The 16,017-nt window shown below is 43.8% G+C and overlaps 1 protein-coding gene across 1 annotated transcript; it reads left to right on the forward strand.

The window, feature by feature from the left end:
* Positions 1-1,100: 1,100 nt before the first annotated feature.
* Positions 1,101-15,959, forward strand: apobb.1 (apolipoprotein Bb, tandem duplicate 1). The gene is made up of 29 exons (XM_037244262.1): positions 1,101-1,148; positions 1,585-1,764; positions 2,472-2,504; positions 2,581-2,693; positions 2,755-2,900; positions 2,978-3,125; positions 3,205-3,357; positions 3,422-3,546; positions 3,621-3,706; positions 3,780-4,224; positions 4,298-4,412; positions 4,480-4,626; positions 4,691-4,902; positions 4,971-5,166; positions 5,229-5,405; positions 5,467-5,670; positions 5,736-5,903; positions 5,974-6,179; positions 6,258-6,440; positions 6,683-6,801; positions 6,875-7,079; positions 7,156-7,328; positions 7,402-7,562; positions 7,631-7,740; positions 7,808-8,181; positions 8,250-14,252; positions 14,332-14,443; positions 14,517-14,703; positions 14,780-15,959. Exons 2-29 carry the CDS (start codon positions 1,710-1,712, stop codon positions 15,767-15,769), a joined length of 11,346 nt encoding a protein of 3,781 aa, XP_037100157.1. The 5' UTR covers positions 1,101-1,148; positions 1,585-1,709; the 3' UTR covers positions 15,770-15,959.
* Positions 15,960-16,017: the final 58 nt, after the last annotated feature.

Genomic DNA, 16,017 nt, shown 5'->3' on the forward strand with positions numbered 1-16,017 from the left:
GTGCGTCATAGTGTCACTGTATGCCCGTTTCCTTCCAACTGCGCCACAATTTGAATTTAATAATTCTGCTTGCAACAAGCAACATTTCAACTTGCTGTTGACTTTTTTTCCCCCCTGAATAATTCAGAAAGAGTCCACTAGAGGGCGCCAAAGGTTTACAATTTAGAATAACAGTGCTCTCGCTACAAGTGCCTTGTTCAAAATAATGTTTAACTGCTTGGCTTCGAGAAATAATGACCCCAAAAAAATGCTTATTTGTGCATTATGGTGAGAAAACAAATCTACCAGAGGGAAAAACACGTGACTAAGCTGAAGCAGTATTGACATAAAGGCAGAGTTAATATTTAGGGGAAAACATTAAGTTCATCATTGGACTATGTACACCACAGCATCATGCATTCAAAAAGTTCATGTTACGGTTAGGTGGATTACCAAACGCTATACTGTTCACATGCTATCTTCGTACACGATAGCATGCACGTCTACCATACATGATAATCTTTGACTTCTCTGAATGTCAGTGGTGTTTTATTAGGTTTGAAAAGTTTTACCACCCTCTGATAAAGTGGAGGAACAATCTTAGATCAGGAGAACATGGCCATTTATGACACAGCAGATACCCTGTGCATGACTCGCTTGTGTCTGGACTTTCAGCCAATGTTTGCCCTATCGAGATTGACCAATAATTTGCTAACAGGCCTCAGGTACGTCAATTAGGTCATGAAAATAGACGACTGTAGATCAAGTATTTTACAGTTAGAGCAACGTGTAATGATTTAAGATGCAAAAAAACGGTCGATAGTGTGATTGGTTTCCTGATTGAATCGCTGAGAGAAAGGTAGCTTAGTGTTTGAGTGAGTTCGAGGGGCCTCCACCACCCGAAACCGCTTCGATACGAACTGTGCACGTGTCGGTCAATACATATATTGATATAATGACAAATATGCTTCCAGACTGAGAACGAAGTTGCAAAAAAAACAAGTCAGCCTTGAGTTAAAATGTTTGTTTGTTTGCTTGAAGAGCAAATAAAGCCTTAGTAGAACCTTTGAATATTTGTCGATCAAAGTTCATTATCCGGCTAGTATTGAATTAGGGGGACTGTTTTCATGTTGAGTTAGTGGCAGCCGGAGCAGCAACAGAAGAGCAAGGTAAAATGCTGGCGGTACTAAAATTGTTTTATTTCTTTTTGTCATATGTGACCGCGGGTTTTGAAAGTTGTTTTTTTAAATATGTGAGTCGATTGCGTGTGTGGGATAATTGTTTTTGCAATTTTATAATTCCTAATTAATTTAATTCATAATGCTTGCATTTTTTTATTTTTTATTTTAACTTGACAGCAGATTGAATCCAATTAAATTGGTTTGAAACTGTTCGTCTTATAGTAGAAACAACATTTGACCCATCTTGGTCAAGCACGGACATTGAATTCGAAAACCAAGCAAATAACTTGAAGTCAGTGACTTGTCTTGATACGATCAAACAGTTGAGTGAGGGTAACGATTCTAGATAATCTGCGTTGTAAGCTTTTGCTTCGAACAACGAGTATCCTTTCAAACCTTTTCCCTTTGGCCCTCCACACTGCAGGTCACAGTGGACTTTGAGCGTTCCTCCCAGTAAGTGTTCTATAAAAGACTCGCGAAGATCCGGACAGCTCAGTCTCGTTTGAGTACTCGCAAAAGTCTGAAGGGATTGAGCTTTTCGAGCCCATCATGAGGGACTCAAAGCTCTGCCTTCTGCTGATCCTCAGCACATCGGCCTTGGCTGGTGAGTATTTCCGAGAGGTGTTCTTTGCTTGTTGCTTTCAATTTAGAGTGTTTCGTAGTCTGAATTTTAAATTTAATTTTACGCATAGTGTTGTTAGATCTGCAATCCAAACAAATAATAGTGCTATTAACAGTTTTCAAAATGTTAAATTCATAACAATGCAATATTTTTTTTAAATTGTATTTGTTTTATTTTATTTAAATGTCTTTACATTACAGTGGATTAAAATATGTTTAAATGTTCTTATGCATCTAAGCCACTTCTAACAATTTTTCTCTTTTAATTTAATTTTACACATAGTGTTGTTAGATCTGCAATCCAAACAAATAATAGTGCTATTAACAGTTTTCAAAATGTTAAATTCATAACAATGCAATTTTTTTTTACATTTTATTTGTATTATTTTATTTAAATGTCTTTACATTACAGTGGATTAAAATATGTTTAAATGTTCTTATGCATCTAAGCCACTTCTAACAATTTTTCTCTTTTAATTTAATTTTACGCATAGTGTTGTTAGATCTGCATTCCAAACAAATAATAGTGCTATTAACAGTTTTCGAAATGTTAAATTCATAACAATGCAATTTTTTTTTACATTTTATTTGTATTATTTTATTTAAATGTCTTTACATTACAGTGGATTAAAATATGTTTAAATGTTCTTATGCATCTAAGCCACTTCTAACAATTTTTCTCTTTTAAAGTTGCACAAAATGAAGATCAGCCAAGTTGTCTGCGTAAGTTGTGATAAGATTACTGTACAATTTTATCACACAACAACAATGAAGGTCTTACCAAGTTTTTTCCCCCTAGTGGCCAAAAGGTACAAGACGCTCCACAAGTACGAATACCAATACGTAGCTGAATCTCTCAATGCTGTCAACGGAGCCTCGGAGGTCCAGAACGGACCCAGGGCAACATGCAAGGTACAGTTTCATAACTTTAAATATGCCGTGACAAAAAATTGACATGGGTCATGTATCACAGGTTGAAATCGAAGTTCCCCAGACATGCAGCTTCATCGTACGCACCACCGGCTGTGCCCTGAGTGAAGTCATTGCCATGGACACAGATGGCAAGCCCACGTACGCCGCTGCCCCCAGCTCGGATGCCTTTTCCGCCGAAATGGAAAGGTACCACGTATTTTCCAACACAGTCAACCGATATTGTCGAATAAAACAAGAGTTGACCTAGTTCTTGTATCTTTTAGATATCCTCTGAAGGTTGTAGTCGAAGGTGTCTATGATGTGAAACTGTACCCTGAGGAAGGTGAGACGACAACCACGCTGAACATCAAGAGAGGAATCATCTCAGCTCTGGCTGTGCCTTTGATGGAAGAGGACAAGAACAAGAATATGGTACAATAATATTTCATTTGGAAAAATCTTTAAGCAACAACAGCGAGTATGATTCATTTATTACCTTTTGCATTTTTAGCCAACCATCCACGGCATGTGCAAGACCTACTACACCATCAATGCTAGAGAGGACATTGCAACTGACATCAGCCTGGACCGGGACTTGTCCACATGTGACCGATTTGTCCCAGTGAGAGATTACACCAGCCCCTTGGCGCTCATCTCTGGCATGGTAAGACAATCAAAAGATTTCAAATTGAAGGAATCTCTCGGTCACAAACTATTTCTTTTTTTAGCAATACCCTCTTTCCAAGCTGATCAGAAGCTCTCAGACCTGCAACTACAAGTTTGACAACGAGAAGAAGCACATGACCTCCGGCTCGTGCACAGAGAAGCACATCCTGATCCCATTCTCCCACAAGTAAATCTGAAATTCCCTCAAAAACATATTTTCTGTCTTACTCTAGTTCCTAAAGTGACACTTAACAATTTCAGGGGTGAATATGGAGTTAGAAATGTCGGGAAACAAGAACTGACCCTCGTGGAAGTTTCTACCTCAAACGACAGAGTCTTTGATCACGGTAAATCGACGATTTTAATTTCCACCTTCGAAATAAAACCTCTGATTTCCAAAATGATGATGGTGTGTCACAGGTGACAAGACCCAGGGTCTTCATATGGACACTGTGGAGCACAAGACATTTTCCCAGGACAAAGACGCTTATCTGGATCTGCTGAGCGAGCTGGCCGATCTGCCAGAAACCGAAGGCGAGAAGAGGGCACACCTCTTCCATCAGATCGTCACCATGGTCCGCGGAATGAAGACGGAAACCCTGAACAGCGCCGTTCCCGAGGCTCTCGTCGTGTCTCGCGTCCTGACCTACCAAGTTCTGGCCCAGTGCGGAACTCCAGAGTGCAGCAGTGCCATCATGCAGATCCTCAGGAGCTTCCAGACGACGGCAGTCGAAGTCGACGCCACCGTTTTTGCTTTGGGACTCGTTTCCAATCCTTCCGCCTTGCTGATCAACGACATGCTCGAAATGGTCAAGTACAAGCCTAGCAAGCCCATCATGTACGGACTGAGCAATGTCGTCAAGAGGTAAGATAGGTTAACTTTAGGTGACCTCTCAAATGGGATTCAAAGACGCTAACCGTGTTTTTCTTGATATCAGATTTTACAAAAGCGAAGGAAAAGTCATCCCTGAGATTCGCTCTGTCGCTGAGTTCTTGGCTGGTCATTTGGGCGACTGCACCGGAGATGACGAAAACACTTTCCTGACATTGAGGGTAGCTAATTCACCAAAATGGCTAATTTTTAAATCTTCATTCGATAAAATAACTTTGTCGGTTTTAGGTTATTGGCAACATGGCTCCCGCTGTTGTGCCGGCGAGTCCCGCACTCAGAGCTTCAGTGATGCAATGTGTGAACCAACCGGAAGCTTCTCTGGCGGTGCAGCAAGCTGCCATCCAGGTTTACCGACTGACTCCCATCTCAGATGAGGTAAGTGCTGATGTTTAAGATGCTTTCAATCTCATCCTTGCTAATTCGATTTTTTTTGTCACAGGCCAGAGAGATTCTCATCCAGGTGGTTTTGGACAACGGCAGCCCCCTGCAAAAGCGAATCGCCGCATATCTCGTTCTCATGAAGAACCCCATGCCGAGCGAGTTGGTTCGTTTGGCCACCGCCTTGCCCACGGAGCAAGACACCCAATTCAAGAGCTTCGTGGTGTCCCACATTACCAACATCCTGTCTTCAACGGAGCCTAAAACCGAAGAGTAAGTTGTATATTTATTTTGTTGTTGTCATCGTCGAAGTCAAATGATATCTTTGTTCTCTCGTGAAGACTCAGACAAAAGATTCGTGACGCCATCCAGGACAATGAGATTGGACCCATCATGAGCCCCACCAAGTTCTCACGTAACTACCAGATGGGTTCTGTCGAAGGAAACATGATCTTCGAAAGCACCAGCTACCTGCCCAAGGAAGCCATGTTGGAAATGACGCTTGACGCGTTCGGCTTTGACATCGACATGATGGAGGTAAAGATTCTGAGAAGAACATCCGAGTGAGTTTAAAGTTAACTCGTGTATCAATATTCCAGATCGGTATCGAGGGGAAAGGATTTGAACCGACGGTTGACGCACTGTTTAGCGACGCCGGATTCTTCCCCGACACCGCCATGAAGACCATGTACTTTGTCTCAGATAACGTGCAGGCAGTCCGTGAAATTGTCCAGCGCTTCATTCCTGGTTTGAAGGATGCTGAGATGAAGAAACTGGTATTTGATTTGACTCATTGATTGCATCAAACAATGACTTCATCCAAACATCTGTGTTTAGCTCTCGCAGAACTTGATACAAGAAATTGGACAGAACCTCAACATGTTGATGAAGAAACTGCAGGCCACAAAGTCTCCAGAAGCCATGATGTATCTGAGATTGTTCGGAAACGAACTGGGTTATCTTAAAACCACCGACGCGGAAGCTCTGATGCGCTCTGCTGCCTTGATGGCTGAGAGCATGTTCAAGATGTTCCCCGCTGATGTAAGGAACGCAAATGGAGAACCAAAACAAAATGTGTGATTTAAATCGGACTTGTATTTGCACAGCTCTTGAAGGGACTGATGACAAAGGCTGACAACACCATCTTTGCCCACTACATCTTCATGGACAACGACTTTTTCCTGCCAACTCTCACTGGTGTTCCGTTGAAATTCACATTGTCCGGAACCTTCACCCCCGGTATCAAGGGTGGACTGAAGATCGCCCGTGATATGGTGAATATTTGCCAAATGTGTTTTTTGAGTCACGTTATCATTACTGAACATTTTTTGGTTCATCTAACAGAGTGAAGTAGCTTTCATGCCCTCTGCTGGCATTGAGTTCAAAACCCACGTCGGTTCCTACATTCCCGAGTATCTCAACTCTGGAATGGAGATGCACACCAACTTCTTCCACGAGAGCGGCCTTCAGGCCAAGATCTCGATGGGACCTGACCACGTCAAGCTGACCATCCCTGCTCCAACGAGCCCGACCAAGCTCATCAAAATGACGTAAGATAGAGAAAACCCCCCCGGCAAGGTTAGAAGTGGAACATTTTATTTGAACTCCTCTCTGTGTTTAAAATTTAGAAACACGCTGGTGGCAGTGAACGACCTCAACGGGGTGCCCCTCACCCCAAGGGCGGCAAAGAAAATCGATGTCAACAAATGCACACCCGCTTTCGCTGGGATGAAATACTGCACTGCTCTTCAGTACATCGATGCTTACTCCCAAGAGACTGCTCCCTACTTTCCATTCACCGGTGACAGCAAGTGAGAAAACACACAAAACTACATTGTTTTAATTATTATTTTTTGTTATTATTTTTTAATTTAATTTAATTTAATTTAAATTAATTTATTTTATTTTATTTTATTTTATTTTATTTTATGAATTTTATTAGCTTTGCACTGGAGCTCCATCCTAATTTAATTTAATTTAATTTAATTTAATTTAATTTAATTTAATTTAATTTAATTTAATTTAATTTAACTAATATTGTGAATTTTATTAGCTTTGCACTGGAGCTCCATCCTACCGGTGACGTCACTGAGTACACTGCCACTCTTGCCTACGAGCTGCTGATGGAAGCAGACGAGGTCGACTCTGTCAAGTTTGTTCTGAGAGCTGAAGGTAACATCACACTAAATATACTTCTCGTAAAATTTCATGACGTGACGTTATGGACTCGGATGGACAATAACAGGCGCAGAGCCCACGGAAGCCCGAGCAATCGTGAAATACAACAGAAAGAAGCACGTGCTCACCACTGACATCCAGATTCCGGACTATGACGTGGAAGCAGGATTGAGGCTGGGTGTTGTTGATGTCGATACCAAAGGCAAAGGAACCATCTATCTGGATCTTCTCAACAAAAACATCCCTCAGCTTTCCCTCATTGGTCGAGCCAAGTAAGAATTATAGAGGAACTCATAGAGGAACAAATGTGTCGTGGAGATTTGACTGATTCTTTGGTGTTTCTTTCAGGCTTGAGATGATGAAGGAAGGGATGCTTCAAATTCAGCTTTTGGTCCCCACACTCAACCTTGATGCCTCAGTCACGGCTAACGTGGAGCGAGAGGACGAACTGGAAGTGAAACTCGAGAGTGACGTGAAGATCATGGATGCTGTGTCCAAACAGGAGCTGGAAATGAAATACGGTAATATATTTTTTAATTTGAATCTTCTTCTGCATGTCTTGAAATGTTTCCATTTGTGTTCTCTGTTATCCAGATGACAGTAAGGTTGAGGTTGAGTTCAAATCTGACATGAACACCAAGGTCTCCTTTGTACCATTATCTGATATGGTTGAAAAGTACACACAAGAACTTCTTGACATGGAGGTAGGACAGACTGACATGAAGGTTGCTCACATCTTCAAGAAGTTTGGGGAGGTATGAGATCCAAGTCTTGTGGTTTGAATGTGGTACTATTTTTGGAAATTAATCCCTTTGTCACTTAGGCTACAAACAACTACGTGGAGAAGTATGGCGCTGAGATCCCGTATCTTCAGAACTTCAGAGTTCCAGATATGCCTGAGATTTCCATGCCGGAGTCACTGTTCCTGAACACGTAAGTTTGAAATATTATTTGGTTCCTCCGAAATGTTCAAAATGTTTGACTTTTGTATTTTCAACAGTGAAACCAAAGCCGTGTACTACTTCAACAAAGACCGCTACACCATCACCTTCCCGCTCCCTCTTGGAGGAAAGTCAACCAAGGAGCTCAACTTCCCACCAGTCTTAACAACACCTCACCTGTCTCTGCCCAAGTTTGGAGTGGAGATCGTCTCCATGGAGATCCCAATCCCAGAGATGGTTTTCCCAGAGAGCTTCACTTTTAGTGTTCCTCTCTTTGGCAAAGCTGAAGTTTCCACAGAGATGAAGAGCAACCTGTATGACATGGATGCCTCCGTGGCAGCCGGCAAAGATGACGTGGATGCTCCGAGTTACTCTACCAAGTTTGACATCAAAGGAACTTCGCCATTTGAAATCCTCTCGGTCAAGATGCAAGGTATTTGGAATTTGTGGTATTTTACGTGAAAGGAGTTTTTTAACGACTCTGAATTTTGTTTTATGAAGGTTCTGGAATGTTGGCCGCCACTGATTCACTGAAGGCCGAGATGAAAGGTTCATTTTCCCACAAGTTCCTCGACTTCAGTGTCACTTTTGCAGAAGCTATCCCCATCACCGATAAAATTTACCTGCAATCGTATACCAAGATTGACGCCACCAGCCCGTTTAGCCTGAATGTTGACATGGAGCACAAGTCTCTGACTGCAATTGACACTGAGAAGATCACCATTGATAGCAACCTGAAAGGAACGTTCAAGGCCGGACCCATCGACGCCAAGACTGTTTCAACTCAGACTTTCCAGGTTACTCCATTCCAACCAAACGCCAAGATCGAATCTTTGGTTGAATTGAACTCTACTCTCGTTCGGGCTAAAAACCGAATCACGGCAACCTTGGCTGATGGTGACTTGCTGGTTGTTTCCAACACCAATGTCTTTGAAGACACCTTGACGCATACTGCTGAGCTTTCTTTCGCAGACAGTAACCTGTCTCTGAAGTGCCATTCAAGTGCTCTTGCTCTTGGTATGAAGCTCAACAACAAGGTTGAAGCCTCTGCTGGCGCCGGAAAACTAGCTCTGAGAGTGGAAACGAATGGAGATCGCTTTGAAGATCAGATCTACTCCCTGCTCACTTCCTCTTTTGATGTCAACGGTCTGAGTGTAAACAGCGATGCCCTCATCAAGCTTCTTCAGAACACGGCCACGCACAAAGCTTCCTTGACCTTGGACAAGAACGGCTTGAGCACAAGTGGATCAAACACTCTTGAGAGTCCTCTGTCTCTGGAAAACACCTTCAACGCTGGCCTGGACTTCACAAAAGCAACTCTGGCCATGACTAACAAGGCTGCGTTGTTTGACTTCAAGTTCGATAACGGCAACGATGTGACCATGACGATTTCTAGCCTTACCTTAAATTCCAAGGCTAAAGCCCAAGCTAGCGGGTACGCCTCTTATAAACACGATGTTGCCGTCGACCTGACACCCTACACGGCATTCGCCAAGGTCAACAACGACCTGAAGCTTCTCAGCGCCAACATCATCAATGACGCTCAGTTCCAGGTAGGGTCTTACAAGATGGACGTGACGGGAACCCTGAAAACGACCTACGATGAGTCGGAGATCAAGCACAGCTATCAGATGAACTATGCTGACATGTCTGCCAACGCAAAATGCAGCACAACTGGAAATCTTTTTGGAACCTACATGAGCCATTCCTCAGAGCTTGTCATCGTCGGTCTGGGCGCCAAGTTTAGCAACGAAGCTCGCTTCAACTCGCAGCTTTTGCGCTTTGACCATACCCTCCGTTCCAGCGTCGTTCCTTTCGACTTCAACCTCGACGCCATTTTCAATGCCGACGGAGACGTGGTGATGTATGGAAAGCACAGCGCTCAGCTCTACGGGAAGTTCCTCATGAGGGCACAACCCTTGGCTTTTGCCAGCTCACATGAATGCAGAGCCTCAGTCAGCCACACACTTGACAACGGCGTCTCTCTGGTGACAACATTGGACAACAAGATGGATGCCGTTCTTTCTACCAATGAACAGAAGGCCATGGTTAGTCTTAAGTCAAAAATCAACAATCATGCCTTTAATCAAGATATGAATGTTTACAACACGCCTGAGGGAACTGGCATGGGATTCTCTTCTAATATCCTCACCAACATCATCAACACGCAATCCCCAGACAACCAGGAATTTGGTGTCTCAGGTTTCCTCAAGTACGACAAGAACACAAACTGTCACATCATTCAGTTGCCTCTGTTGGAAAATGTGCCTTTCTTCGTGGAAGGTATCAAAGACACCATTGTCCAAGTTGCTGAAATGATTCAGGACTTCATCAGGAACGAGGAGATCAGGGAAAAACTTGAAGCGCTTCCTCAGCGAGTCGGCGAGTTTGTTGCTCAACTTGACATCGAAGGCAAAGCCATTCAGTTGAAAGACTACTTCAGTGATCTGGCCCCAAAATATCTGATTGCCATGGAAGATATGGATGCTGCTTTCAGAAACCTGAGATCTAATTTTGAGAAAGTCATCAATGACGTCACCGTTTTCCTTCAACGCTATTATACCATGTTGGAGCAGATCATTATTGATAGCAAACTGTCAGAAACCATCACGACAAAGATCGAGGAACTGGTGAATGCCATCAATGATAGGTATGACATTAAGAGAATGCTTCTGTATCTTATTGACACCACGAGGACGATGATCCGGGAGATAGACTTGGAACAATTGAGAGGCACCAGTGTGGAATTCCTGCAGATTATTGACAATGAATACCAAATCCTCTCCGAGCTGAATTATTTGCTGAATTTCATACATCGCATAGTTGAGAAGTTTGATATTACGACCTACTTTGCCGACATGAAGGACTTTGTTGCATTCGTGGACATTAATGAGATCCTCAACGATTTGAGCCAGGCTACAATTAGGGTATTCAATGACATAAGCGAGCAGATTCAGGATCTCAAGATCTTTGACAGAATCAACACATTATCCGCCAACATAAGAGAGTTCATTGTGAAGCTTGAAGTGGACAAAAAGGCCCAAATCGTTTTGGAAAAACTAGTGGAGGTCCTAAAGCAGTTTAAGGTCGAAGAAACCATCAACACAGTCGGCAGGATGGTCAGGGACGCCGACATCCCGGCTAAATTCCAGCACTTCTCCCAGGTGGTGATTGACAACATGAAATCCAACCAAGTTAAGGACATGATTCAAGACCTCAAGTCCTTTATTGAGTCAATCATGCAGTTGATGACATCACTGGATTATAATGACTACGTGGATTACGTTAACGGAGTCACCGCAGGCTCCACGGTTTATGTTAATGATCTAATCAAGGCTCTTGAAATCCCCATGAAATTGGAAGCTGTCAAAGATTTCGCCAATGTCGTTTTAACCTCAGTCAAAGGATCTATGGATCGTCTGAGGGAAATCCGAGTTGCAGAATTGATTTCATCTGTGAAGGAACTGATGGACCCGACGGCTATGTTGGAAGATATTAAGAGAGTTTTCAATCACGTCAAAGATGTTATACAATTGAACTTCAATTTTGAGGTTCCCTCATTCCTGAAGTCAGTGAGCAAGAAATACAGGAGAACTATGGCCAATGTCATTCGCATCTGCAGTAATATGATCGAAAGTATGAAATCAGTCTTCCCAGACCAAAAGATCATCGGTGAGATTCAGCAAATCTTTGATGGGCTGACGAGCGAACTGAAGAAATGCGAGCTGAAGACTCCGTCCTTCACCCTTCCGCTCACCGACCTCGTGGTTCCATCCATGAACTTCAACATGGAGAAACTTCAGAAGTTTGAAATTCCCACACAGCTGGATATCCCCGAGTTCACCATCCTGCGCTTCCATACTATCAAAGCCACCACCATTTCCTTTGAGGACATCAAGCAGAAAATCATGGAAATGATTGATTTCATCTTGAATATCAATTACAAAATGATTGACATCGATGCTTTCTTTGGAGACCTCAACCTGAGCTTCTTGCCTTCCATGCCTGAGATCGACTTCTCCGAAATAACTCTTCCCGAGATCTCGTTCCCCACTCTCCCATACTTCCCTGTAGATAAGCTTGTCGAGTCTCTCTCGCTTCCTGACATGACACTTCCAACCATCCCAAGTGAAATTATCATCCCTTGCTTTGGCAAACTCTCTGGCGAGCTTCGATTTAATACTCCCATCTACACTTTGAAGACATCTGCTGAGTTCCAAAACTCCACCGAGAAAGTCACGACACCCCAATTCAAAGCCATCCTCACTTCTCAAGGCACATCGCCCATCTTGGAAATCCTGAATTACAAAATCGACTCGACCGCTCAACTTGCTCTTCCAAAAATGAGCCGTGTTGTCCTCGCCGAGACCTTCAAGATCAACCATCGTGCTCTTGCCGTTGACCACCAAGCCTCACTGGCGCTCTACGGTTTCTCCGGCCAGGCCCAAGCCAAGACTGGAGTGAAAGTAAACACTCCCATCTACAACGCTGACATTGCAAACATTGCTTTTATTGCGATGGAAGAAGGGATGACTGCCTCTCTCGAGACAAAGTACAAACATCTTGTGGACCTTCCAGTCGTCAATATCAACAATGATGCCACCATGAACCATAAAGCGATCATCCGCCAAGAGGGCTTCACCTTCACTTTGACCGTCGACAATGTTGGCAAGTCTGTTGCTCAGGAGGCTGACCACGTCAGCAACCTGTTTTTGTCCCTCAGCCCGAGCTTGGCCACGCTGACCTTCTCTGGCAACACGGACTCCAAAGCCTTGACGATGAAACAGCAGCTAACATCTGAAGCTAGCCCTCTGCTCTACAAGTTTAATGTCCTCAATGAGTTGAAGGCTCCAATTATTAAGAACAGTGTGATCTCCGCTTCTGGACATGTCAACTTCAATAACATGAAGGCTGAGCTGAAAGCAAATCATGATACGGAATTGACCGGCTTGGTGAGAGGAATCCTCTCCAACGGCATGCACGTTGTCGCCCATCCTTACGAGTTTAACGCTGACATCCAAAACAAAATCAATAGCAGGGTTACAATCTCCGGAGCGCCCACTGCTAAGTTTGACTTCCAGAACGATTATTCTGCCACCTTGACACCCAAAAACCAGAAGATGAACACAATTTATATGGCTCGTCTCAATCAAGGTGTGATGACCTACAACTTCACTGCTGACAACAACGGAAATGAGGCTGGCGTCTTCATCGCCATGGACGGTAATGTCAATCTGGACTTCCTCACTACCCCCATTCGCATTCCTGGCATGGAAATCCCCTTTGTCGACCTCCGTACCCCGGAGATAAGTGACGTGAACTTGTACGAGCTGATGGGACTGAAACGCCTCCTGGTTTCTACCGAGCAAAATGTCAACCTAGATGCCAAGATTGTTTACCAGAAAAAGCAGGCTGCTCCCATCGCTGTTATAATGAACGTCATCGAGATCCCCCCTGTGGGTGACCTGATCACGGAGCTGTCCTTCAAGTCTGCCGTCATCAACGTGAACGCCAATACCGGACTTTACGCCGCAGATGATCTTGTATTCCGTCTGGGAGCTACAACCGCCTCCGTGTTTGAGAGCTTGAAAGCCAAACTCGATGGTACCGCCAGCCTGACCACCAAAAGAGGAATCAAGTTGGCCAATTCTTTATCCCTGGAGAATCGACACATTGAAGGCACTCATGACAGCACCTTCAGTGTGAGCATGGAGACTCTGGAAGCCGCTACCTCCGTGGCCACCGTCGGACGGATTTCTCTCCCTATACTGAGCTTGGAAGTGAACCAGAATCTGGTTGCGGACACCAAATCCAAAGCCAAGGCTCACTCCACGGTGAACATCAAGAGTGATTTCAACATTCCCGTGATCAAGGCTGTCGGAAAAGCAAGCACCGAATACAGCCTGAAGCTGGAGGGAACCGCTGAAGACATTTCCGTTGAGGCTTTCACGAAGGGGAACGTGGACGGCACGGTGCTTGATGACTACGTCGTACTGGGAGTCCTGGATAGTGACGTAAACCTGTTCTTGATTAATGGCCTGCGCTCCACCTCCAAGGTCATCGCCGACGTCAAGCTTAACCACGGCACCACCAAAGTGATCAACTTTGATTTAAGCGACAATCTGTCTTTCCAAGGCTCCTTCAGTCGCATCTACGCGATGCTGAAGCACACGAGCAACAACGAGATCAACCTGTTCAGTTTCAACACCAACGGGAAGCATTTTGCTCAGGCTACCTTAGATATAGCACCGGTCTCATCTTTGACTGCTGATTTTGAGATCAATCTGTCACAGCCAAGCACATTGGGTGATTTCACCATCTTGGACAAAACTGTGGCCGATGTCACGATGGCCAAACAGAAGATCTCCACCATCGGCAAGTTCATCAGCCCACTGTACACCTCAAATTTCGATGTACTCCTGGAGGGAGATGCTCCAGTCTTCAAAGGCGCCTTTAAATCTTCTGCCACCTCCGCTTATGTCATCTTGGATTATGATATGGATGGTGAGTTGACGACATTCCTTTTGTATACTAAGATGTATATTTTCAAATACTGAATACCACCAAACCTTTCGCCCAACAGCTTCCTCAACTGTGAACTTTGAGAATGCTGACTTGAACGTGATGAACAAGCTCGCCCTGAAACATGCCGACATCAACGTGGATGCCAACCATGTCATTGACCAAGGCACGAGGTGAGATGATCTCAGACTTTGTTCTCATCCAATCACAAGAGTTCATTTTTAAAATGCCTCCTCTTCTTTTCAGTGTTTCTCGCCAGACCCTCAATGTAGACATCACCAGCCCAACGTTCACTGATGTCAACCTCCGCTATACTGCTCGCAGAGATGTTCTTAGCGCCTCGCTATCTGTTCCATCTGTCGGCTTTCTGGGGTTGCAGATGAATGGCAAGATGCCCTCTCAATTTAATGCAAGAGTCTACGGCCGTTATCCTGTGAGTTGACTAACCTGACGGTTTTACAAATTGGAAAAATCGCTTTCGCTGATGTCTTTTGCGTTCTTTTTGACAGTCCGCACCAGAGGCTGATGTTGACATCTTCGTCATCAAATCATCTCCCAAGGACGACAATAGAATGAACCTCCAAATTGTGTACAACACAGAGGCACCTAAAATGATGCTCTCTGAACTGAAGCTGCGACTCCCTTCCATCATCTCTACCTTCACGGAATTCCTTCGCAAGTATCAGATCACGAGCAACATGGAGAAGTTGAAGAATGTTGTTGTTGACCGCATGGTCGAGATCTATGACGCCGCCATCAACTACGATATCCAGATGAGCCAACTGTCAGTCTTCTTCAGAAACACCATCGTCCAGTGCCAGCAAAACATCCAGGTTGTCACTGATGCTATCGTCAGGTTCTTGAGGGAGACCAAGTTCAAACTACCCGGGTCTGACGAAATGACCACTCTTCCCGAGGTCTTGAAGAAGGTGACCACCAGCATTGCGATTGCTCTGGACAAACTGATCCAGATGATTTATCAGAACATGGAGATATACTACAACTCATTTGTTGAGAAAATCAGCACCGTGAAAGTTACCATGCCATTGGGTGATGTAGCTACTATGGGTCAGATCTTTGAAGATGTGAAAATGTATGTTAACAATACCATGAATGGACTAGTGGCCTCTTTGAAGAATATGGAGAGTTTTGAAACAATGCTGGAGAAAATGAGTGAGACCCAGACAGCTATTGTTGCTAAATCTCTGGAGTTTGTTGACTCAATCAAGTCTGACTATTTTGATGAAGTGTTCCTGCAAATCAATGACATCTATCGCAGGATTGTGACAGCCATTAAGGTTGTTTTTTACAAGATCTCTGCCTTTGATATGGAGCAGCTCTCCAACGCATATGATTCCATTTTTGATATGTTCATTAAGGTAGTCGATCAAGTCAACTCAACTGTTTTTGAGCGCCTGACCCAAGTGTCACCGGATGCTCAGGTGAAACTCACAAATGGAAGGCTTGAAATCGACCTCCCCTTTACTTACCAATTTTAAGGAACCACTGAGGTCTGAACCAGCATAAAACACTCCCAACCTGTTTGGAAGGAGTATTACCACTTTGATTGCTATCCATATTTATGACATCAAATGTAGAACAGTTTTCAAAGATCTCGTTGAATCTGTTGCTCATGTAACATTTACATACTCTTGCAATAAATTTGTCAATAAAGTATATTAAAATGAACTTTCAATGTCTAATGTTTTGTTTACATATGAAACACTTGCACTTTCTCATCACAACT

The sequence above is a fragment of the Syngnathus acus genome, chromosome 24 (genome assembly GCF_901709675.1).
Source record: "Syngnathus acus chromosome 24, fSynAcu1.2, whole genome shotgun sequence".
In the NCBI taxonomy this organism is placed as follows: domain Eukaryota; kingdom Metazoa; phylum Chordata; class Actinopteri; order Syngnathiformes; family Syngnathidae; genus Syngnathus; species Syngnathus acus.